The sequence below is a fragment of the Eulemur rufifrons genome, chromosome 7 (genome assembly GCF_041146395.1).
Source record: "Eulemur rufifrons isolate Redbay chromosome 7, OSU_ERuf_1, whole genome shotgun sequence".
NCBI lineage: Eukaryota > Metazoa > Chordata > Mammalia > Primates > Lemuridae > Eulemur > Eulemur rufifrons.
Window position 1 is genome coordinate 11,533,876 of NC_090989.1, and position 24,860 is coordinate 11,558,735.

General features: G+C 47.1%; 1 protein-coding gene across 2 annotated transcripts in view; it reads right to left on the reverse strand.

Annotated features, from left to right (window-relative positions):
* The window catches only part of IL10RB (interleukin 10 receptor subunit beta), a 45,853-nt gene that overhangs the window by 5,104 nt on the left and 15,889 nt on the right, over positions 1–24,860 (reverse strand). The window contains exon 7 of one of the 2 annotated variants that reach the window (XM_069474999.1): positions 18,466–19,245. The exons of the other annotated variant lie outside the window; for it this stretch is intronic. Within the exon in view, the coding sequence (XP_069331100.1) occupies positions 19,072–19,245 (174 nt within the window). The 3' untranslated portion in view covers positions 18,466–19,071. Of the gene's footprint in view, positions 1–18,465; positions 19,246–24,860 lie in introns of those variants that run through there. 2 annotated transcript variants of the gene reach the window in all.

Consider the following 24,860-nt stretch of genomic DNA (forward strand, 5'->3'; position numbering starts at 1 on the left):
GGGTAGCCCACTTGGGATACTTCCAGGCTTTCAGGAAAACAGTATCAGTGATACCCAGTCAGCTGGTGCTGAAGGAGGAGTAAGAAGAAAAAGCAGCCGTGATTCCAGCCTTGAACCCTTTCTGATACGGTCTGTAATCCCCGAGTGACCTTGGCTGGACTATCAGCCAGGAATTGACTGCCCAGCAGTGGGTGTCAGCAATGGTCGTACTTGGCCAGCTGGTTTGGTGTTTGACTTTTCCTGCCTTCAGGCTTTGTTCAACTGGGCTCGTATAAGTCACTTCTGATGCACCTTCACCTACTGGCTGGGTCCCTTTTTTCTCTAGACTGCTATGGAAACTAGAAACATAGTGACATGTCAACATTACCCCTGAGAGGGCTTTTCTTTTGGCCCCTTCCCAGCTTACAGTGCTCTGCTGCCCCCGCCATGGCAGAAAAGCAGGTGGCGCCAGGATGGGGGGCAGCCACCATGAAGCCCCTGCTACTGGCTGGTCACAGAGCTGGGCACCTTGCAGCTCTTCTGTCACTGGTCTTCAAGCAGGCTCTGACACTGCCCCATCAGCCTTCTGCCTCGTCAGGTGGGCTTTACTTCTCCGGGAACATGGGAGACATTGGGCTTGCTCAATACCCCCACCGCACTCAGATCACCTGCCCGCCCCGGCCCATGTTCTTCTCTTCCCTCCAGTGACACACCTCAGAGACATCACTCCTGTCAAAGGCCAGTGTGGGGGCTCTGGGCCCTGTCACCTGTCTCTTGTCCTTTCTAAGGACATCAGTCCTTCTCTCGTGGGTATCAGCAATGTTTCTGCTGAGCTGGAGAGAGAGAGTAGTTGATTAAAGCACCAAGTCCAAGTTTAATCACTTAACTGCAAAAGCATGAGCAAGAGGCCTCCTCCTGTCAGGAGTCAGTTGAAGCAGCACAGACGTGTGGGTGGGAGTCATCTCACTGTTGAGGGAGTCCCCTAAACAAAAGGCTCCTGCAGTTTTAGGGACCTGGGGACCAGCAGGTGAGGGACAGAGTAGAAAAGTACTGAGTCCTGAGTCAGAGAGGATAACAATGTTTTCAAGGTTATCCCCTCCCCACTCTACTTGTATAAGGAAGCCTGGGCGGTGGAGCCTAAAGATGACCTAGGGTAGAGGCCAGGCCATGGTAGCTCATGCCTGTAATCCTAGCAAGGCTGAGGTGGGAGGATTGCCTGAATTCAGGAGTTCGAGACCAGCCTGAGCAAAAGGGAGACCCCATCTCTACTAAAAATAGAAAAAAAATTAGCAGCATATGGTGGTGTGTGCCTGTAGTCCCAGCTACTCGGGAAGCTGAGGCAGGAGGATTGCTTGAGCCCAGGAGCTTGGGGCTGCAGTGAGCTATGATTGTGCCACTGCACTCCAGCCTGGGTGACAGAGCAAGACCCTGTCTCAAACAAAAAAAAATCTTGATAGGGAGACTGGGGAATGAAGGCGCTGCGCTAGGGACACAGGTGTGTGGAGGAGCATGGCCAGCAGGTGCAGCCTGAGGCTTTGACCGCAGCTGATTTGTGGGAAGGTGCCGCAGGCTCTGATCTACCCATTGCCAGAGGCTGGCAGCCGGTTGGGGAAATGGAGTAGGGCAGAGGGAGAAACACCTGTTGCCTGACCGCTACCACCCCTGCGGGGCACAGGTACTCGCAACTGTGTATTATGCCATCACATTTGGGATGGCAGAGCTAAGTAGCTCATGAACTTGTTCTCCTATTTGAAGCTTTGTTCCAGCCTCTTTTGAGGCCCCTACACACATTAAGGGTATGGCGCCTTAATGGATTTGGGGACCCTCATTTGGGAAAACCCCATTTACAATGGGCTGTTCGTGTGCTTGCCTTAAATGGATTTGGTGAGACTTCATTTAGGAAGATCCTGTGTACAACAAACTGCTTATATGCTCGAGGTGGTCCAAGGACAGAAAGGTGACCCACTGCACAGGCAGTTCAACATGTAGGGGGCCCAACCCCTTTGACGATTGACACTTTCACTTGGTATTAGTAGGTTTTTTTTCAGGCTGGGAATGGAGAGAGCGTCTAAAGCTCCAGGATGAGCTCCTACCAGGAGCTGCTGGCCCAGGACACGGCCTTTGCCGAGTTCCTGTGTGTGTGCGCCAGAACGGAGCAGGAACAAGCCTTGGAGGACGACAGGATGACGGTCGTCAACAGTTCGGAGAAAGTGACCAAGCAGGTGGAAAGTGGCATGCTGGTGCTGGATGCCATGGACAGGCAGCTGTGGCAGCTGTGGAGACAACTCAGCAGCTCCTCCTCCCACAGTGAGGGTGTCAACAAGCACCGCAGCAACATGGCTGAGCTACAGAAATCTGAGGCCGAGAAGGAAGGGACCTGGAAATCCGATGGAGACAGCGGAGGCTCAGACAGCCCATTGTTGACAGGACCCAGGAGCCCAGGGAGCCCTGGACATTTCACAAGGTGACGACTCCATGGTGGTGTTGTTTCCTGCGGTCTATACCTGGATCTACTGCACACTGTCCTGTGTTTGCACATGAACTTTGAGTTGAGCCTCGGTGGGAACCTGGTACTCAGTGAACTCAATGGTCCCACAAGTCATCAGGATGTTCATACCCTCCCCTGCTCCATGGACACGCTTTTGAATCAGAGCAGAAAAGTAGAATAGGGTATTGCTCTTTGTCCCCCTCTGAATAAGGATATCCTTCAGAAGCAGACTTAAGCTAAGCCCCTAAGAAATAGCTTATGAGAGACCCTTCCTAGCACCCAGAGGTAAGTATGATAACGTAACCAGAAGTGAAAAAAACAGGGTAAAGCAATGTGCCAAATGAATGGGTCAGGCACTAACCACTATGCACGAGTTCCCTTCTTTCAGGTCTCCACCCCAGTTAGAAACAAAGAAGCGGAAAAGACCCTACGAAGTGCCTCTAACAGCTCACACCTTGTTGAAGTTGTCAGAAATGCAACCTTGGGTCCATCATACCAGACTAAAGAGGTGTCCCATGGAAGAAGAAAACCAAGCCCCCAATGGGGGGGGGGCAGCCTTTAAGTGATCTAAAGTGACTGTTTAAGGAAGGGGAAAACTGAAAATGTTAATTTTTCATTTTTTTGCTAACCTTTCTTTGATTATTTGTTCTGTCTATAGACAGAGAGACACCTTCTCAGTGAGGATTTCCCTGCGCTATCACCTGTCCTGTTGATCAGTATTTGTATCTGTCATCCTAAACCTTGTTTGGTGCTGTGTGTGGTTTCTGAATTTGCAGAAGCCGGTATCTCAGATCACTTGCAGGGTGCAAGTAATAGCTCTGCACTCAGAGGTCCTGTGTCCCTGTCTAGCCCAGCCTGTATCAGACATTGTGTATGAGGCAATAGTCCACGTTGCCTGGTCAACTCTCACTGTTGTAGCTGTTGCTTGTAACTTTTTTTGCCTGGTAATCTGTTGTTGTAAATATACTGCCAAAGCTTTGTAGTGACTTATACATAAGTATAAACCTTCCAATTGAGACATCGCCCCAAATCAGCAGGAAGTAGCTCCGTGACTATGTTGCCCCTCCTTCCATAGATATGGAAGGGAAATGTTGGGAGTGGGGAATATGTAACAGAAGGAATGGCCTGAAAACATGGCAAAAATATTTTTTGTCTCTTTAAAACATCCTCTACTCCTTTTTGAGAACTAAAACCTGCACCTCTGTCTCAGGCCAGTGGTTGGGAGGGGCAGGGTAAGTCTATTGTTATTTGCACTAAAGGGGGTGGCTCAGCCTGGACCTGGTAGAGGGAGGTCCTGGGTGGAGGTCGCCAGGTTGTCTTCAGAGGAGATGGGACGATTAGAGTCAGCAACTGTAGTTGAACAGCAATTGCCTGAAGCTGAGAACCCAGCCTTCAAAAGCTCTGTCTTTCTGCTTATTATTAGGACGATGGCATTTCAGATTAGAGTCTCCATCCTCCTCCTTTCCTGGCAAAGTAATAAAATTTCTTTCCTTCCTCCTCAAAGAAAAAAGAAAGAAAGAAAGAAAATTGCAGGATTAGATATTTTCCTGTTATTTCAGCAGGGCCATTCTTTCAATTCCGTCTGTTACACAATGAAGCAGCCAGGGGACAGAGCCATGAACTTGACCCAGGGAGAAAATCACATTGAGTCTCCATTGCATGAGCAGACTTTTTCCCCCTCCCTTTTGTTTTTTAAGGAAGTGGATGTACTCAAACATTTTCTGAACTAGAGAGTTCAGGAAACAAAACAGTCAGCATGCACAGTCATCCTCAGGTAAGTCCCTCGCTGAGGAGAGGATGGTATCCGCTTCCCAGAAAACAAACAGGCCTCTTCCTCCTTCCCATCTGAGGCACTAAGAAGACATTATAACTGGTCAGGATAAACTAATGCTGTATTAAGTCTCCGAGGGCTGCTGTAACAGATTACCACAACCGCGTGGTTTAAAACAACACAAATTTATTCATTCTTTCACAGTTCTGGAGGCCATGAGTCCAAAATCAAGGTGTGGGCAGGGCGGTGCTCCCTCTGAAGCTTCTAGGGTAGGATTCTTCCTTGTCTCTTCCTGGCTCCTGGTGGTTGTGGATAATCCGTGGTGTGCCTTGGCATGTAGGCGTGTCACTCCAACCTCTGGTTCCATCTGGCATAGCCACCACGGATGTGTCTGTGTGTCTCTGTCTCTGTCTTCGTGTCTCTTCTGATAAAGACACCAGGCAACGGATTGGGGTCCATCCTAATTTATTATGACTTCATGTTAAATTAACGAATTACATCTGCCAAGACCCAATTTTCAAATGAGATCGCATTGTGAGGTTTTGGATGGACATGAAATTTGGGAGCATACTATTCAACCCCAATACAACTTCCAAACCTTTTCACATTTCCATCTTCACTAGTTTCAAATCACTTGTCATTATTGCTCTGAGGTCTTCAGAAATCTGGAGCCATGAACAACTTATCACGTTCCAGTTGGAAGATTTATTCTTGATTAGGACAAAACTGGGGAATGGCATGAGGCTATTTATAAGCAAACAAGCTATTAATACGAGCAGCAGGGCATCAAGAGATGCAGAATCTATAGCTCTGCTTCCTCTGGGCATTGTCAATAGCTTTATAGACATCCAGAACCTTTGACACCATCGCGCCTGGCTCAAACTCCAGCCCCATGCAGCAATCTGCATCCCCGACACTAACATGGTCTCCTAGCCCTGATTGGTCGGCTTCATGCTGGGGAGGGGGCCACCCGCTTCTGAGGCAGCTCGTTCACTCTTAAACCAGAGGCATTGATGGAAACGTTGTCCTTCAGGTGAGCTGTGGTCTATTCTGCCTTCTTGTCAGTCTTCCACAGGACAGCCTGGGAAAGGTTCATCCCTCCATGTCATATTCTAGTTCCTTAAAAAACATCCCTGTTCTGTCACCCTTTCCACAGTGTGCTGCAGGTATTCATGGTGGGACCAGGATCTAAATGTATTCCTCCGTATATGATCTCACATAAGCCCTGGCAGGGGGGTTAGATGCTTAGTGTTTCTCTTCCTTTTATTCTGAAATAATTTAAAACCGACAGTGAAGTCATAAGAATCATAAAGAACTCCTTTGTTCCCTTAGCCCAGATGCACTGAGTGGTATTTGGTGTTTCTTTTTTTTTTTTTTTTTTTTTGAGACAGAGTCTCACTCTGTTGCCCAGGCTAGAGTGAGTGCCGTGGCGTCAGCCTAGCTCACAGCAACCTCAAACTCCTGAGCTCAAGCGATCCTCCTGTCTCAGCCTCCCGAGTAGCTGGGACTACAGGCATGCACCACCATGCCCGGCTAATTTTTTCTATATATATTTTTAGCTGTCCATATAATTTCTTTCTATTTTTAGTAGAGATGGGGTCTCGCTCTTGCTCAGGCTGGTCTCGAACTCCTGAGCTCAAACGATCCGCCCACCTCGGCCTCCCAGAGTGCTAGGATTACAGGCGTGAGCCACCGCGCCCGGCCTGGTGTTTCTTAGAAAACAAGATGGGCCAATGACCCGGCTGCAGAGGCTGAGGCTGTGGGCAGTCTTTGTGGCCTGCACGCTGGGTTCTGAGACTCCAGGTGCAGGTTCCAGAGCTTTTTCTTTGGTAACATGTCCCACAGAGTTGCCACGGGTTGAGTTTGACATCAGACATAATCTCCAGCTCAGTTAATTCCTGGCTTCTTCTTTCTGGCAACCCATGCATGAGAAACCTCTGCTGAGGATATCTTGTTCGTTTCAGTCCATCATTGCAGCTTGTCAAATACAGGCTGCCACCAAAGCCAAAGACGGTAAATAGGAAGAGGTTCTAAGAATTGAAATGATGTCTGGCCCTACCTAAAGATAAAAGGGGAGTATAACTATATAAAGTGATGATTACAAGCCCAGACTCAGAAAAGATCTGTTCTAAAGATATGAAGTGGGCACATGGTCAAAGGCAATTGTTTCAGAGAAGCTATTTAACAGAACCTTCTAAAAGGCGTGCCGGCAAGATTGCAGCGCCAGAACGAACTGCGAAGCCTCTGTGAGCGTTTGAGAAGCCACAGTGGCAGCAGGAAGAACAAAGAGGGCGGGGCCCTTCGCTCTGGGCAGAAGGTGTTTTGTTAACTGAAAACCAAGAGGAAGCAAAACTGTTCACCTGCTGTCTTTGCTTCTGGCTTCACCATCAAAGCGACTGGTCAGACAGGACAAGATGGGTGAAAGGAACGAACGTGGGGACGGGCAAATCGAAGCCCAGACAGGTGTAGGAAAGGGGCCCGTGGGCATAAACTGTCACCTCCAGGGCTAGAAGACCCTGTAATAGCTGAGAAATAAGGAGTCAGGGTTGCTGGAGAAGGGCCGGGGGAAGAGGGCAGAGGAAGCAGAGCCGATTAGGGTCCCCATATCATCAAATTCTCTAGTGTGACTCAGAATGTATAAAATCCATTAACCATGACGCAGAGAATCATTTTAGAGTTTAGGGAGATTTTTCTGGGGATGGAGATTTTGAGTTGGAACAGCAACAGGGAGGATTACCAAACACTGAGATACTGAGCTAGCGAACCATCCACTCCTCTCTTTGAATGTCTACCCTCTGCCATTTTCTAGGAGAATCAAACATATGTATCTCTTGCACCCACTGGATTCAATCCTTGGGAGTTCCCTCCTCCCCTCACTTCCCCGGGCCAGCCTGGACACAGGTCCTCTGCCTACACCCCAGCCCCCAACACTCCCCTTCCTGATGCAGTTGAGGCCGGTGAAGCCATGGGGCCAGTACAAGGATGTGCTGACAGCCTTGGACCAGCCAAAGGGCTGGCAGCAGAACTTACAAGATAGAAGTAGGAGAAGAACAAGGAGGCAGCGTGGGGGAGCGGCAGGGGAAGAATGCCAGGCTCTAACAAGAAGTGGTTCCCTATCTCACAGTGAGTATCGGGTCATCGGGGGACTGAGGAAAATGGGTGTGAAGAATGGAGAACTGTAACATGGCAGAAGTCTCAGCAAACACCCGTCAGCACCCTTGTGGTTCCAAGTGCTGGGGAGACAAGATTAGCTAGAATGTGATCCTGCTGCCCTAATCACTAACAGGAGGGACAGATGCTGTGTGAAGCCATCTGGCAGTTCTTCAGTTAAACATAAAATTACCATATGACGCGGCAATTCCCCTCCTAGCTGTAAACCCAAGAGAACTGAAAACACTTGTCCATACAAAAACCTGCCCACGAATGTTGATAGTGGCATGATTCATTGTAGTTAAAAAGTGGAAACAAGCCCAATGCCCCTCAATCGATGAGTGGATAAACAAAATGTTGTTTATCCAAGCTGTGGAATATTATACAGCAGCGAAAACAAACGAAGTGTCGATAAATGCTACAGCGTGGTGAACCTCGAAAACACCACGCTTAGCGGAAGAGGCCAGTCACAAAGGGTCACATACTGTGTCTTTCCACTTGTAGGAAATGTCCAGAATAGGCAAATTCATTGACAAAGAAAGTAGATTGGTGGTTGTCAGGGCCAGGGAAGGGGTGGGTGTAGTTGCTAACGGGCAGGGTTTTTTTGAGTGCAAAGACCAAGGGTGGAGTATTTTTACCAAATTGGGGTGAAAAAAATGTTCTGTAATGAGATGGTGGTGATGGTTGCTAAAAAATTTTGGATTATATGCTGTAAATGCATGAATCGTATGGCATTTGAATTATTTCTTAGTAAAGCTGTTTTTTTTTAAGTGCTGAAATTGTGGTACACACAGGATGCTGGGGTAGGCCCGAGGGGGGCCACCGACGCAGCTTGAGGGTTCACAGGCAGCTTTGTTCATGTGCTGCCACTGTTAGCATCTCTTCTCTGCGCAGCGTCCCAGAGGCCACGATGTCTGGAGTGTGCCGGCCTCCAACATTGTCATCAGCCACAAACGTTCCCTGTGGTTTCAAACAGAAACATCAGAGTATGGACATTCCTTCATTTTATGTGCAAATGCAATTTGTTGTTGTTTCTTAAAATCATATTTTCTAGCCATGAGTTCTACATAGGATTTCTGAAAGGCTAGAAAAAGAAAGGGAAAATATTGATTTTTCTTTTTAATTTTTCTTCTGCAGCATTTTGTCCACCCTTATCACAGCTCCCATCTTTTTTCTTCCTCGCCTTTCTAAAATTTTTTATCTTTTGAGACAGTGTCTCACTCTGTTGCCAGGGCTAGAGTGCAGTGGCATCATCATTGCTCACTACAACCTCCAACTCCTGGGCTCAAGTGATCCTCCTGCCTCGGCTTCCCGAGTGGCTGGGACTGCAGGTGTGCACCACCACACCTGGCTAATTTTTTTTAGTTTTTGTATAGGTAGGGTCTCACTATGTTGCCCAGGCTGGTCTTGAACTCCTGGCCTCAAGCGATCTTTTACCTGGAATATTTGTACCGGTTTTGTTTTTCTCTTGCATATGTTTTATGGTGTTTTGTAAACTTACAGCTCTCTATTTAATCTGCATGTGTAGTTGTCATGCATTCAAGAAAGCTTCAGTTTACCATTTTTTATTATCCATCAATTCAACAGATATTACTTAATACTAGCTACTTAGTACAATCTACTAGGCACTTTGTCAGGTGCCGGCACAGAGAAAGGGGTAGCCACATGGAGAAGTGCTTCCCAGGTGGCCAGTGGGGCGCCTCCAAGAAGCCTGAAGCAGTGTGGGCAGGGTGCATTGGTGGGGCCTGAAAACATTTCCTGGATACGCTCACAATCCTTCCGGAAAGAAACCTTCCAGCGGAAACACAGGGCAGTGGGTGGACCCCATTAGTCGGGTGTTAAAAGCAAGAGTGATCCCTTTGAAGGGCAGGGAGCAGGACTGCATACGGCACTGCAGCGGTGGGCAGGTCCTTACAGCCCACACCTGCTCTGCTGCAGGGTTCTCCACCTGGACTGCACATTGGGACCACCTGGGGAGCTTTAACAATGCTAATCCCATCCCAGGTAGCTGGAATTAATTAGTCATGGTCACCTCACATTGGGCATTGACATTTTTAATACTTCCCAGGTGGCCGCAATGTGCAGCTCTGGCCGAGACCCACAGCTGTGGGAGGGAGGAACAGGGTGCCTTGGAGGTTAATCCAGTCTCAGAGGGCAGGGTGGGAGCCCCATGAGGAAGTGAGATCCTTTCTACAAGGCTGGGCAGCCAGAAAGAGCCAGAACAAGGGAGGATGGGGAGGGGTGAAGATGGCTTATGCTGCTTCCCCTCAGGGGCCTTTCAAACCAACTGGACATATGTTTTCTGCTACAGTGTCTTAGGGGTGACCCACAAAGTGCCTTGCTGCAGCCCCTGCTGGTCCCAGAATTGTTGGACATTTTCTCACAGTAGGGGCCGTTCCTCCTCCACTGCCTGGCTGCAGAGTTTGCAGCCTCAGCAGACTGGGCGTGTTGCCCACATCCTCCCAACGCAGCGGAGCTCCGGCCCAGAGACTCGACAAAACCTGCCCCGAGTACCAGCGGGGCACAGATCACGAGGACATGGCCCTTTTCACACATCCGGGATGAGCTCTGAGCAGGGCTCCTATGGCTGCCTTGTTACATGGTTCCAGAGGTTCCTGTCAGTTCAACCACAAAGAATATATGAGATAATATATGTAAAGTGTTTATTGCAAGGTTTTTTTGAAGAGCCGGTGCCAGAGAAAGAAAGACGAGCAGAGTTGAAAGGGATAAGTAAAGAGGCTTTATTAGGGTGCTCCCGGCTGGGGGTAACGAGTCCCCGAGAGAGGGACCTGGACAGTCCCACGAGTGAAACTAGAGAAGCCGCCCCACCCAGAAGTCTGAGTGGGTTTATATAGGTTCTTAGGACTGGGAGATGGGAGCTTTTTCGGCCAGGAGATGTCGGTGCGAGGAGTGAGGAATTTCTTTGTTTCAGCTTTGGGGCGGGTATTGAGGGATAGGAGGGACTTCTTCTTTTTTCATTAGGGAGGGGAGGGGTACCTGCCACCAGCCCTATATTTATCACAAAGCCTGGCACATAGTAAGCACTTCATACCAATACTTTTGTCAATATTATTACTTATTAAACAGGGGAAAAAGATCAAGCACATTTAAGGGGAAGACAACTGTTGTCTGAATTCCCCAGGCCTCAAACAGTTCTGGAATGTGGAAAGAGAAATTTGAATAATCCTGGGCAACAAAGGCCTCCGAGTGCCCGAACAGAGTTAGGAAGAATGCAAGTGACAAGACAGCAGCTGGACACTTAGCCAGGGCGGGAGGTGCTTCCCCTGGATTCGTGCCCAGTGTCCTCGCCAGCGTCCTTGGGATGCCATGTGGATGCCGTTAGCTGACTGTTCTCTGTGTGTCTCCAAGTAAATCCCACAGTGGCTGGTCGGGGACAGAGTCTCAGCCCCTCTCCCTCACCCGCTAGCGTGGACACCGCACGCCAGAGCACGGTGCTCAGGAGCTTGCGGCTGTTTGGGAGCCACTTCTCAGCAAGGGCAGTGTCCCCTCATGTAGCTGTCCCCCAGTAACACCCATCCTGTTAGACTGGAGCAGAGATGTCACCTATCACATAGAAAGACTCTGGGACAAGACAGTTTCTAAGGTTAGGCAGTGTCAACCTAAATAAATGACTGAGGCAAAAATCTCAGCCAGTGGCGGTTTATTAAACCAAGACTTTGAGGAAGTGCCCAGGAAAAACATGAACCGAAGACAAGCTGTGGCTGTTTTTCCAAAAGGGAGGTTGAAACCCTCAGCATTTTTAAGGCACCCAGAGAGAAGGATAAAGGCGGGGGTGGGATTGGGGTGGGGTGGGGTGGTGGCCGTGTTGATGAGGTAGTGGCTACTTTCTTGTCAGGCCCAAGAAATCTACATTTTACAGAAAAGAATGGAGTGGAAGGAAGCATCATTTACGCAGATGTCCCTGGGCAGGTGGAAGAATGTCTGATCATGTCTTTTCTCCAGTTCTGTTACCTGTGAGATAAACTTGTAATGCACTATTAGTGTGGAATTGGATAGGCTCTAGCTTTAGGTGCTCGACACAGGTACAGTTTGCACGTCCTCGCTTATGGGAGGTGAGCAAGGAATTTCCTTGATGAAAGATCTGTGGGGCCACCTTCTTACAGGTGCCAGAGGCTGTGATTTTCTTTTTACAGCAGCGAAATGAATGCGCAATGCCAGACCAAAATTTTTTTTTTTTCAGAGACAAACACCCACTATCAGGTTGTTTTGAGAAAATACTTTGTGTTTTGAACACTTATGGGGATTGAATACATGTTGGAATGACTATTTGTAAGCCTTCATTACAATTTCCCCCAACTTTTTGAAAACTTTTAAACCCTTTGAAAAGTTTAATGCCCTTCATCTGGGATCACGGTCAACACTTCATCATATTTACTTCCTCTTTTTGTCTCTAGAGACACACACACACACACGCACAGACACACACACACACACTTTAACATCTCTGACATTTAGGTGTGTCTTACAATTGACAGTGAGGCATAGCCTAGGTGACATTTTCCTTTTTTCCCCAGTGAATATGTCAGGTTTCAGTTTGAAATGTCGGTTCTTAGTGTGCTCATGACTGAAGAATGACCAGACACACCAAAGTAAGGCAAACAAGAAAATGAGGTTTATTGAGGAGAGAAAGATAGGATTATAGGGCAAGAGCAAGATGTAGGTTTGCAGAGCATGATACATATGCCACAGATGACGACCAGACCCACTGTCGCAGCAAAGGGAGAGCAAAAGGAAGGGGCCAAAAGGGGGTTGGTTATGGTCTGAGTCTTGTTTTACTGTGTCCAGATTGGGACCTCCCTAATGGCTCAGACATCACCATGGAATCACTTTGATTGGACAGTTGGGAGCTGTATTACTACACATGCAAGTTGTTCTAGGTCAATTTCCAGACTCTATGGTACCTATGCTGCCTGGCCCGTGGGCTAGAGAGTCCTCTGCATTCTTTTGCAGCTGGTGTACTAAGTTATGATTGGTAAATCCGTAGGGTGTTGCTTCCTCCCCCAGGTATGGAGAGGATTAGGGTGGGGCAATTGCACCAAGGCAAAGCACCCACTTTTGTCCCTAGGAGACCTAGAATCCCTCACTATCTACCTATCAGTTCAAATACTAATGGTGCACCTTACAATTGATAAATATGTACAGTTTTTATTTGTCAATTCAAAATAAATTAATTAAAAAAATTTTAAACAATAATAACTTTGAAAAATAACTAAAACCCAGGGAGAGGGAAAATAAAATAAAAGTGTTTTAAAGTTCTTCTTGTGTTTGGGAGAAGGATAAACACACCAATTAATCTGAGACATGAATAAATTAAGTATGTTAAAATTTCTAGATTAACCTCAGTACTAGAGAAGTGTCTCTCAATTGGGTGGGTTATTTTGATTCAATAAATGACAGAATTGGCAATGTGCTTAGCATAGTGTCTGGCTGGCTGTCAATGCTACACAAATGTCAGCTATTATTACTATTTTAATGTGATGATGAATTTGTCTAGTTCTCCTTATGACTGTCAATTCTGATCTATTTTGAAGCTATGTTGTTAAGTGCATATATATTTAGAACTGTTTTATCTTCCTTGTGCACTGAAACTTTTTATAATTATATTGCAGTCCTCTTTAACCCTAGTAATGTGCTTTGTGCCTTAAAGTCTATTTCGTATGATGTTAATACAGCAAAATCAGCTTTCTTGGGTAGAATTTGCTTGATATATCTTTGCCTTCTTTTTGTAATACTTCCAATTTTTCTGTATCCTTATGTTTTCTGTGGGTATTTTGAAAACAGCTAAGCTTTAGTATTACTTTTTTAAAAATATAGCTTGATAATCTTATATTTTGCTGGATCATTTAGTCCATTTACTTTTGGATTTGTTTCTATTATATTACTTTATGTTTTCATTTATTCTGTGTGCTTAATTTATTCATATCTCAGATTAATTGGTGTATTTATCCTTTTCCCAAACACAACAAGAACTTTAAAATACTTTTGCTTTATTTTCCTCTTCCCTGGGTTTTAGTTGTTTTTAAAACTCATTATTGTTTAAAATTTTTTAAAATTTATTTTGAATTGACAAATAAAAATTGTATATATTTTTGTGTACAATAGGATGTTTTGAAATACATGTAGATTGTGGAATGGCTAAATCAAGCTAATTAACATATACATTACTTCACATACTTATTTTTTTTTTTTTTGTGGGGAGAACCCTTAAAATCTACTCTCTTAGTGATTTGCAAAAATACAACACATTGTTACTAACTATGGTCACCATGTTGTACAATAGATCTCCAGTTTAAATTATTATTGTTTTTTTTGGTTTTGTTTTTGGTTTTTTTGGCTGATGTAGTACCTTTGTGGAAAAAATTTTTTAAAAATATCATTGTTTTATACAGTCAAGACTTGTTTAGGCTAACCAGAATGTTTACCAGTTTCTTTCCTGTATTTCTTCTTAATATCACAACTTCCACCTGGAATCAGTTTCCTTGTGCCTGAAATAATCCTTTAGATCTTTATCTAATAAAGGTCTTTTGATGTTAAACTCTTACAGTTTTGTTGGTCTGAGTTTTTATTTTATCCCTTTTCTTGAAAGATGTTTTTTGCAGGGTATACAATTGAAAAGTTTTTGATGCATGTGAAAGTATTCATTCTACCACTTCATGGCTTCTGTCACTGCTAAGAAATCATCTCTATGTTTAATTGTTTTCCTTTGAAGGTAGTCTGCCTTCTCTGTTTTTGGTGTCCTTCAGTTTCACTATGATATGATTTCTTCTTATTTGTCCAGCTTGTGATTTGTTAGGATTCCTAAATTGGGAGCCTAGTGTCTTTCATCAGCCATTATCATTTCAAATATTCAAATATTGCTTTTGCTGCATTCTTCCTCAGCTCTCCTTCTGGGACTCTGATTAGACATGTAATAGATCATCTCATTCTATCCTTCACATATCTTATATCCTAACCACTCATATTTTCCATTCTTTTGTTTCTCTGTACTGTGCTGTGGATAATCACTTTTTTTAAAAAAAGTAAAATGGTCTTTATTCAGACAACATAATTGTGTACATAGAAAATTCTAAAGATTCTACAAAAAAATACTAAGTTTAACAAGATTTTAGGATACAATTTTAAAAATCAGTTGTATTACTATTTCTATATACATGCAGCAAATATTGAAAAAAAATTTTTAAAAAGCAATCACAGATCTACCCTCCCTTGGTGGTTAATTTTATGTGTCAACTTATCTAGGCTGTGATACTGATATTTGGTTAAACACTAGGCTTGATATTGTTGTGAAGGTTTTTTTTTTAGGTGGGTCTCATCCAATCAGATGAAGGCCTTAAGAGAAAAAAGACTGAGATCACTTGAGGAAGAGTTAATTCTGCCTCCAGACTGCCTTTGGACTTAAGCTGAAACATCAGCTCTTCCCTGGATCTCCAGCCTATTGGTCTGCCCTGCAGATTTTGGACTTGCCAACCTCCACAATTGCGTGAGCCAATTCTTTAAAATCAATCTCTTTCTATATACACGTCCTATTGGTTCTGTTTCTCTGGAAAACTCCAACTAATCTACTTCCCTTTCTGCTCAGTTCACTTATTCTACCTTCAGCTGTCTCTAATCTGCTGTTAAGCCTGTCCTCTGACTTTTTAAACTTCCATTATTATATTTTTCATTTCTAGGGGTATTTGCTCCCCTCTCAAAAATCCTCTCTATCATCTCTTAGTAGATGGATAGTAGATGGAGTAGATTGTAATTATTGCTCTCAGTTATTCTCTCCCTTCATTGTAAAAGACTTGCCATGTGACTTGCAGTTCTTTCTTGAGAGGAGTATGCCCACCTCCCCACTCTACTCATATTGGACTTGGCCATGTCTTTGGCCAAAAAAACATGGACAGAAGTGACATGTTCCATGTCTAAGCAGAAGCTCTAAGAACCATCGCAGAGATTGGCCTTTCTTTTCCCTTCTGGCATGTCCTTCAGCCTAGATCAGGAATGAGGAAGTCACTGAGATTAGAACAGACCCACAGTTGACCCAGAAGCCTTTGTTGTAAAAAGGGACTGAGATTTGGGGTTCATTGTTACCACAGTAAAGCTGCATGATTCAGTGTCTTGTGTTTTCCTCACATTATTAATCCCTTCTGACACTTCCTTAAATCAACTAAACATACTTGTATATTCTCTGAAAAGATTTATCAGTATCTGGTCTTTGTGGGTCTGGCTCATTGCCTGTTGTTTCTGCTGGCTGTGGCTCACCAAGCTTTCCTTTTGGGTTTTGTAACCTCTAACAGTCAACCCTGAAGTTTTGTTGGACCACCTGCATGAGGACCAGTTTGAGGTTCTAATTTCTTAGGAAAGATGGATTTTTCCCCTTCATTCAGAAAGCAAAAGCAAAAGCAAAACCAAAACGGTTTCCTGAAGTTCTGGTGTGTGTGTGTCTAGCCTGAGTAATGACTTCCAGAGATATTAATGTCAAGTCCTAATCCCTGGCATTGGCGAATATGGCCTTGTTTGGAAAAAGTGTCTCTGCAAATGTGATTAAATTAAGAATCTTGAGATGCAGAGATGATCCTGAATTATCTTTACATGTAATAAGTGTCCTTGTAAGAGAGAAACAGAGGGACATTGCACCCAGCAGAAGAGGAGAGAGTGATGTCAACATGGACGCAGAGACTGGATTATGTGGCACAAGGCCAGGGAAGCTGACATTTGGAAGAGGAGAGGCATGGATTCTCCTTGGAGCCTCCAGATGCCCTTTGACATCTTGATTTTAGCCCAGTGACACTGAGTTCAGACTTCTGGAATCCCAAACTGGGAGAGAAGAAATTTCTGTTGCTCTAAGTCACCAAGATTGTGGAACTTTTGTTACAGCGGCCCTAGGGAACTGGTAATAAAGGGGTGGGGTGGAGATTCATTTATTCCTAGTTCACCCTTACACAGAGCGGGTAGCTCTGTGGGATTTCAGGTTTGCAGGAGGTCCCCTTCACACCACACCTTGGGTGATCCAGGGCTCTGTCTTCTGTCCCCTGTGAGAGGCTAAAATCTCACAGAGTTTACCAAATGTCCTCAAGGTGAAAGGTGGCACTTGATTAACTTGTCTAGTTTTTGGCCTCTGACTATTCCTTCCTTGCTTGCTAGGCAACATTTGGAAAGGTGCTTTTGAGACTACATCCAGCATTTAGTTGGTTTTACCCGAGGGCCAGGGAGGTTGCCTGGTTGGCCACATCGTGGGACATGGAAGTCTGTGCATTTCTGTCACTAACAGTGCTGGAATCTCGCAGGCCAGATGCCAGGGGCATCCCCTTACCGTTTATCACACCAGGGGCACCGGAAGGTTTCATCAGTGAAGAGCTGGTCAAGAGAGAAACTGAGTTAAGATGGTGAATGTGTGGAGGACTTATTTTCAGCACCCAGCAAACTCCCACGGCGGCAGGAGCTGGATGGGGTGTGCCCAGGGCGGAGGGGAGCAGACAGTCGTGCATTGTGCAGTGGGAGCAGAATCCTTGGTCACTGAGGAGCCAGCTCAGGGTTTTAGCTGCAAACATTAGAAACGGACTCTGGCTGATATAAGCGAAAAAGAAGTTTCTTAATATGATATTGAGGAGTTTACAGAATCTCTGGAAGGGATGGAGAAAGTTTTGGGGGGACATAGGCAGGAACAATGTCCCAGTCAGACCTGGTCTGGTGGGAATGTCACTGCTACAGTTACAGAGCCACCCCACCCGCCAGGCCACTGGACGCGTCTACCAGACCCCCTGCCTCTGCTGCTGGCCCCCATCTTTTTCCTCAAAGTGGGGCTCAAGAGCTTAGCAGGAAGCGGGGCTGGGAAAATGAGCATTTTGAGTCCCTCACAAGGCAGAGGGGTTCACGCTTGTAAGGTGGGAGATCCCTCAGCCGTATGGAGGGGATTTTGATGCAAGGCAGGCAGAAAGAATGCCAGTGTCCACTGCAGGATGGGGTAGCTCCTTTTCTTCTCTCCCAAACCAGAGGTATCCACAGGACGTAGAACTTAGGACAGCTCTCCCATGAACCTCCACATTTAGGAAGGAAGAGCTTAATTGGGAAAGAGAATTTCTCTCTTGTCGTAAGACTAGCCCCAGACCAGAGTTAGGCTTCCAGGGGCACTGAGAACTGAAAACATGGTGATCGTTTGCTCATAAGACGTTACTGAAAATAATTTTAAAATACTGAACTGTAAAATGAACATAAGGAAGTCCCAACAAACTTTTTTTTTTTTTTCTTCCTGAGACAGAGTCTCACTCTGTTGCCTGGGCTAGAGTGCCATGGCATGAGCCTAGCTCACAGCAACCTCAAACTCCTGGGCTCAAGCAATCCTTCTGCCTCAGCCTCCTGTGTAGCTGGGACTACAGGCATGCGCCACCATGCCTGGCTAATTTTTTCTATTTTTAGTAGAGATGGGGTCTCACTCTTACTCAGGCTGGTCTCTGGTCTCAAACTTCTGAGCTCAAGTGATCCTCCTGCCTCGGCCTCCCAGAGTGCTAGGATTACAGGCATGAGCCACCGCACCCAGGCCCCAACAAACTTCTGATTTTTTTCCTCCCATGATGCCTCTCTTTAAAAAGGTCAAATGATTTCAACAAAATGTTTTTCCTATGTTGGGGTCTTTAGTGGTTCCATTCCATTGGGCCATCTGGCACAGAGGAAGGGACGTTTGCTGCTGGCCTGCATTTGTGGAGGTGAAGTCGTACCCATGAGATTATATTGCTGGTAAGAGTAGCTGTCACTTACTGAGTGCCTATTTTGGGCTGGCATTGGGCTGGGAATTTTTTATGTCATGTCACAAATCTTTTGGTCTTTTCATCCCCACATACAGATAAAGAAACTAAGAGGTCACAGACTAGCAAGCATCTGAGTTGGAATTCAAAGCTCAGGGCCCTTCTATTCCTTGAAGCTTCTTAGACTGAGGGCTCCCAGGCGACTTTGGGACCTGGTACCTAGCCAGTGTCTGGTTGGTAACAGGCAGGGACTAGGAGGTACCTGTTGAATGAATGGACGGACATCAAAATGGCAAACTGGAGCCTTGTTCAGTAGCTAATAATTACACACGTCTAGCATCATTAACACATACAGAGTCAATAGACAGTAAAACTTTAACAGAGCACCAGTAATATATAAAACATATATAGGTAGAAAAATAAATCCAAAGTATTCCAGAGAATCCAAAAAGTCTGTGTTCTATATAGCACTGTACTATCCACTTTGAATTGCGGTTGTTTTTCAGATCAGTCTGTCCTCAGCCTGGTAGAATTTTACAGCGTCTCCATTTTTTTTTTAAATACCTACTCCTGGATGCCAAGTATCTCCATTTTTATTCCTCATTTTAAATACTTCCACTTCTCACTATTAAAAAGTGGTCCTATTTTAGTGAGCTTAAGAGGCTGAAAATTGCACTCTCCGTGGCCAACTTTTGAAAAAAAGATGGTTAAAACCTTTATAAAGCAGTGAGTTCCCAAGGTGGAGTGTTTTGCCAAGTGAGCCCTTATAGTCTAGCTGCTTGGTTGTTCCTGCAAGTCCGGGGTCTAGGAGTTCTAGATTTGGAGTTTGCTCAGGTGGTCTTGGACAGTGTTTGTCACTCTGATTACTGGCTGAGGCAGATGTGAGAAGTAGGGGTCGCTGTGCCCGGCTGAGTGTGTTTCCTTCTCAGTGACGAGCTCTAGGGTCCCTGCTCAGAGGGTGTCCTGTAGCTGCAGCTGGTGTCAGGGTTCTGCTTGCTGCTTTCAGAGTCTTCTGCAATGACACTTAGTTTGTCAAAGACTTCATTCTCATCAGAGAGTGGGAAGGAGAAAAACCGAAGTGTGCTATGATTATGATGAGGGTGGCCCAAAAACTGCGGGAAGAAAAAAAGGGTAGTTAATTATCAAATTTTTCCATTTATTTTTCTGGGCTTACAAAGGTATTTTTTTTTTTAAACAGTACTCCTGGCTGCAAAATGCTATCTTAAAAATGTGACAACAATATGACAGTTCCTCAAAAAATTAAAAATACAATTATTGTATGATCTCACAATTCCACTCTTATGTATATACCCAGAAGAACAGAAGGCAGAGTGTTGAAGAGATATTTGTACAGCCACGTTCACGTAGCATATTCACAATAACCAAAAGGCTGGAAACAACCCAACTGTCTGTCCACAGAGGAATGGATAAGCAGTATGTGGTCTAGACACACAATGGAATATTATTCAGCCTTAAAAATGAAGGAAATTCTGACACATACTATCACATGGATGAACTTTAAAGATATTATGTAAAGTGAAATAAGCCAGTCACAAAATGACACATACTGTATGATGATTCTGCTTATACGAGGGACCCAGAATAGTCGAATTCACCGAGACAGACAGCAGCATGGTGGTTGCCAGGGGATGGGGGAAGGGGAACAGGGAGTTCATTGTTTAATGGACAGAGAGTTTCAGTTTTGGAAGATGAAACAAGTTCTGGAGACGGATGGTGGTGATGGCTGCACAGCCATGTGAAGGTACTTAATGCCACCGAATTGTACTCTTAAAAATGGTTAAGGTGGTAAATTTTATGTGTATTTTGCCACAATTAAAAAAAAAGTGACAATGAATATGCAACTCACTTGCTAAGTGATCACAAGTCATCCTCTGATAGTTCCTCTTTTAGACAAGGAGGGAGATTTTTTAGCCTGAGCGTGAAGCCGTGACGCTGGCACAGCTTGGGTGTCATTTCCTGTAGGAAGCAGGGACGTTGCAGGCCCTGGGTAATGTCTCTTGGGATAACAAATAGCATCTCCTATGTGACCCTGCCTGACTTAGGGGCCCTCTGTGATGCTTCTCAGCATTCCACGTGCCTCTCGATTTCAGCCCTTAACTCTGCACGTCCAACATGGTGGCCACGAGCCACGTGCAGCTACCCACCACTTGAAACGTGGCTAGTTTGAGTTGACAAGTGCTGTAAGTGTAAAATATATACCGGATCTCGGAGACTTTGTATCAAAAAGAGGATGTAAAATATCCCAATCATTTTTTGTTAAAAAATATTGATTACATGTTGAAATGATGGTATTCTAGATATACTAGGCTACAGGAAATATATTATTAATGTTAATTTCACCTATTTCTTTTGACTTTTTAAAAATGTGGCTACTAGCAAATGTGGTTTGTGGTACACTGTCTATCGGACAGCGCTGCCTCGGTACATCTGGTGGCCACTGACTCTTCAGTGCGTCTCTCCCGCAGACGGGGCTGGGTACGGGCAGGGACCAGACTCCAATCACCTCTGTCCCGCCAGCACTTTGAACAATGCAGATGCCTGTACACACTTCCTGAAATCTCTGCCGGTTGCTCCTTCTCCATTCTTCATCCTCCTAGGTTCACCAATGCCCTTAACCCTCAGATTAGATGGAGAAACATTCCTTAAAGCCTTGCGTTGTGAACCCCACCCCTCCAGAGGGAACCCCTCTTGGTGTAATTTCCACACTCAGCCTGTGCTGTGGCTTCACTGAAGCTGAGCACAGCTGCACTACCTTCTCGTGTGGACCTGTCAGGATTTCCCCTCCTGCGTCTTGAGCGGCTGATGGAGGGGAGGGGACGGGCAAGAGGGACGATGTCCAGATCTCTGCTGGGCCAATGAGGAACCTGGGGAAGGGGAACCTCTATAAACCTCAGATCCAGTGGACTCATGAGAACGGACTGGAAGGTACCCTGCATTCTCCTAGGACGGGGGGACAGGAGAGAACATAGGAAGATGCACTAAACCTAAAGAATGTAAATATCAGCTGAGTCTCCTGGTGGGAGAGACACACACACACACACACACACACACACACGAACACATGTGACCAGCTCAAGAGGTCAGTGTTGGATAAATCTCCATTGCTTTTCCAACTCAAAGTCTCCATCCCCAGGAAATCTCCCTAAATTCTAAACAATTCTGTGGGGCATGGGGAATGGATTCTATACATTCTGAGTCAAACTGGAGAAGTGGTGACGCGAGGACCCCAGACTGCTCTGTAGACACCTGGTGCCTCACTCGCCTCTCCTGACCTCCTTCTCCATCCCCGCCTGGTTTCTCAGCTATTACAGGGGCTGGCTTCCATCAAGCCTGCAAACTCTTCCGGCCCAGAGGCAAGAGCTCTGCCAGCAGGCCCCTTACTGTTTGTTCGCCTGTCCTGTCCTGTCTGACCAGTCGCTTTGATGGTGAAGCCAGAAGCAAAAATAGCAAGTGAACGAACGGTTTTGCTTCCTCTTGGTTCTCAGTTAACAAAACACCTTCTGCCCAGAGCGAAGGGCCCCGCCCTCTTTGTTCTTCCTGCTGCAGCTGTGGCTTCTCAAACGCTCACAGAGGATTCATAGTTCATTCTAGAGGATTCTCAGTTCACCCTGGTGCTGCAGTCTTGCTGGCACTCTTTTTTGGAAGGTTCCAGTTACTCTGAAACACTTTCCTGTGGTCATGTGGCCACTTCTATGCACAGTAGATGCTGTGCTGTGCTGCCCACGTCCTCTCATGTTGGGACGCTTGTCCCCCCAGCTTCCAGGAATGCCGGCAGCTGAAATGGCTCAGAACTGAGGCGCTTTCTAGCCGGTGCCCTTCACACAAGGCAGTTGCCTTGGCCAAGGTTCCGTGTCCTTCCCAGAGGTGGGCTGTATCAGCCGACCGGTTGGAATACGTTAATAGGACCAGAAGTGCAAGAAGTGGCAAGGTATCGGGAAGGCACGCACCGTGGAGGGCGGGACACTCACCCTGTGAAGGTTCAGGGACCCGCCACGTCAGTGGTCAGTGACGTCTGAGGGGTCCCATGGAGTGGGGCTTGCCAGGACATCCCCTTTAAAGAACTGATCACTGTGCCTCACCCCTCCCACCACCACAGAGGAAGCGCGGTGCGTTGCGGGCTGGTTTGGGTTCTGGCAGCCACATGTGCCCCACGAAGGAATACTGCTCCAGAGTGTTTGCCAAGTGACACAGAAGGCGGCAGCTCTGAGGGGCCCCCGAGCAGGAAAGGGCCCTGCAGAAGGTATGGGCTACGGTGCAAGCAGCCCACCCCACCTCAAGACTGGTGCGTTACCCACCAATGACAATGTGCTAATGGAACAGATCTCTGAAGCGTCTGCATCTGCGGTGGGAAAGACGCTGGGCGGCGTTGACAGCAGATCCCAACAGGAGAATCGCCACCCAGACACAGGGTTCTGGGGCCAGGCTGGGCCGTCTGCAGGGGGTAATTACACCCCGTTTGGAAACCAGTTCCTGGAGTGCTATGGGGACCTAGTAGTGCCATGGGACACAAGGTGATCACACTGCCCAGAAGTGACCATCAGGAGGCCTGCCAGAGCCAGCAGGTCCTAAGATGGGGCCAGAGGGTGCACGTCAGCCACACGCCCCCTACCCCTACTGCGCCAGTGTCTCTGTGTCTGCTCACACCACGGCCACACGGGGACGGGTCACTATGACCAGCTGAAGGAGAAAAAAGCCAGCCCCATTTCATAGGGAGGTCGGCACAGTAGGTGGGCGCAAATCAAAATGTCCTGCTGCCGTGTGACAGCCCTGACAGGCAGAGCTGCAGGACGTGTGGCTGGTCATCCCCTTTGTGTGGAAAGAAAAACGGCCTAAGGTCAGAATAGCCATGGGATCACAGGCAGGGGTTACAGGTCAGGCTGGGGTCAGGGTCCTAGTGGAAAGAAGACTGGAAGGTCAGGGATGAGGATGTGTGGGGAAGAAGTGTGCGGGGAGACCCATGGGGGCAGCTGCAAGTGCGAGATTTCCCTATCACACGTTAACTGCCCCCGAGAGCATGTGCCACGGAGAGGGCACCACCTAGGAGACAGGACGACACAGCCAGTGGACGTCAGCCGGCCTCTGCCCCCGGCCACCTATATGTGGCAGGATGGGCTGATGAACAGGCAGTTGTGGTGGCAGGATGCAAGCTCAGCACAGGCCTGAGAGGAGGGGCTCCCGCTTCCCCAGGCTGGTGTAGCTTCTGCTGCTGCCGAACGTTCAACCTGCCTGCAATGGAGAGCAGTGCTGAGCCCCATACGATGGCCCCCCTGAGGGGACCAACCCGCCACCTTGTAGCCATAGATGACATCGCATCTCTTACACTCCGGAAAGGGCAGGGACGCACCTTGGCTGAGCTGACCTTGCCGTTCATGTCTGCAGGGCCTGTCAGCACCACGGAGGCTACAGAGTTTGCTCACTGGCGGAGGGGCCTGTTGGGGCTGAACTGTGTCCCTACAAAATTCCTGTGTTGAGGTCCTAACCCTTGTACCTCAGACTGTGACTGTATTTGGGGACAGGGTGGTTGCAGATGTGATTAGTTAAGTTAGAATGAGGTCATACTGGAGTAGGGTGGGCCTCTAACCCCATAGGACTGGTGCCCTTATAAAAGGGAAATATAGACACAGACACACAGGGAGAAGGCTATGCAAGACAAAGGCAGAGATGGAGGTGATGCTTCTACAAACTAAGGAGCCCCAAGATTGTCAGCGACCCACCAGGAGTTAGGGGAGAGGCCTGGCATAGGTTCTCCCTCACAGCCCTCGGGAGGAGCCAACCTTGGGGGTTCCTTGATCTCAGACTTCCAGCCTCCGGAACTGTGAGACAATATACACTTCTGCTGTTTAAGGCACCCACTTTGTTACAGAATACAGACCCCATAAAACATCATGTCCGAACAGGAGCCCCACTGACAGCAAAGGCGGCCAGGAGTGGGCATGTGACCTTGGGACCTCCAGTTATGTCACACATGGTACCTCCCAGCAGCTGCCAGCCTGGGAGGACAATGGAGCAGCCTGTTGACAGTGCAGGCGAGATGCCAGCTTGAAGATGAAACCCACGGAGGACAGGGCGTCGTCCTCCAGCACCTGGTGTGCACTCAGCATCCACAGCCATTATGGGGTGCTGTGTCCTCAACAGGCAGAATGCATGAGTGCAGGAGGGCCCTGGTCACCCCCGCTCCTGTGACCTGCTTGGGAAAGTGGTGTCCCCCAACCCCTTGCCGTGCCCCTGCCCATGAGACTGGGTTCCGTGAGTCTCCAGCAGGGGGCAGCAAACTATGGCCCACGAGGCAAGAATGGTTTTCGATTTTCTAAATGATCACATTTAAAGGGTTATGTAAGTGTACATAATTTCAATTTACCTCTTGGCCTGCAGAACCTGAAATATTTTCTATCTGGTACTTTAAGTAAAAAAGTCTGTTGACTCCTGGTCTGGAGGGTTCCCAGGGAGGGTGCGTTCCCACGGGGGACACAGTACGAGGCCCATGGCTGCCACCTCCTCCTCCAAGAGACCAGCAGGCAAGGAAAGGAGGCACCACAGTGACCACAGCGGAGGTGAGGCTGCTGCTCCACGGTAGACGCCCAGCTGAGCCCCTGGGGCGTCCCCGGGTACTCCCCTGCCCAAGTCTGATGGCAGATGGACGAGCACAGTGGCCACTGCCTGAGACAGGCCTGGCGCCCAAAGGCTCGGTCCTCTCAGGGACGGGGGC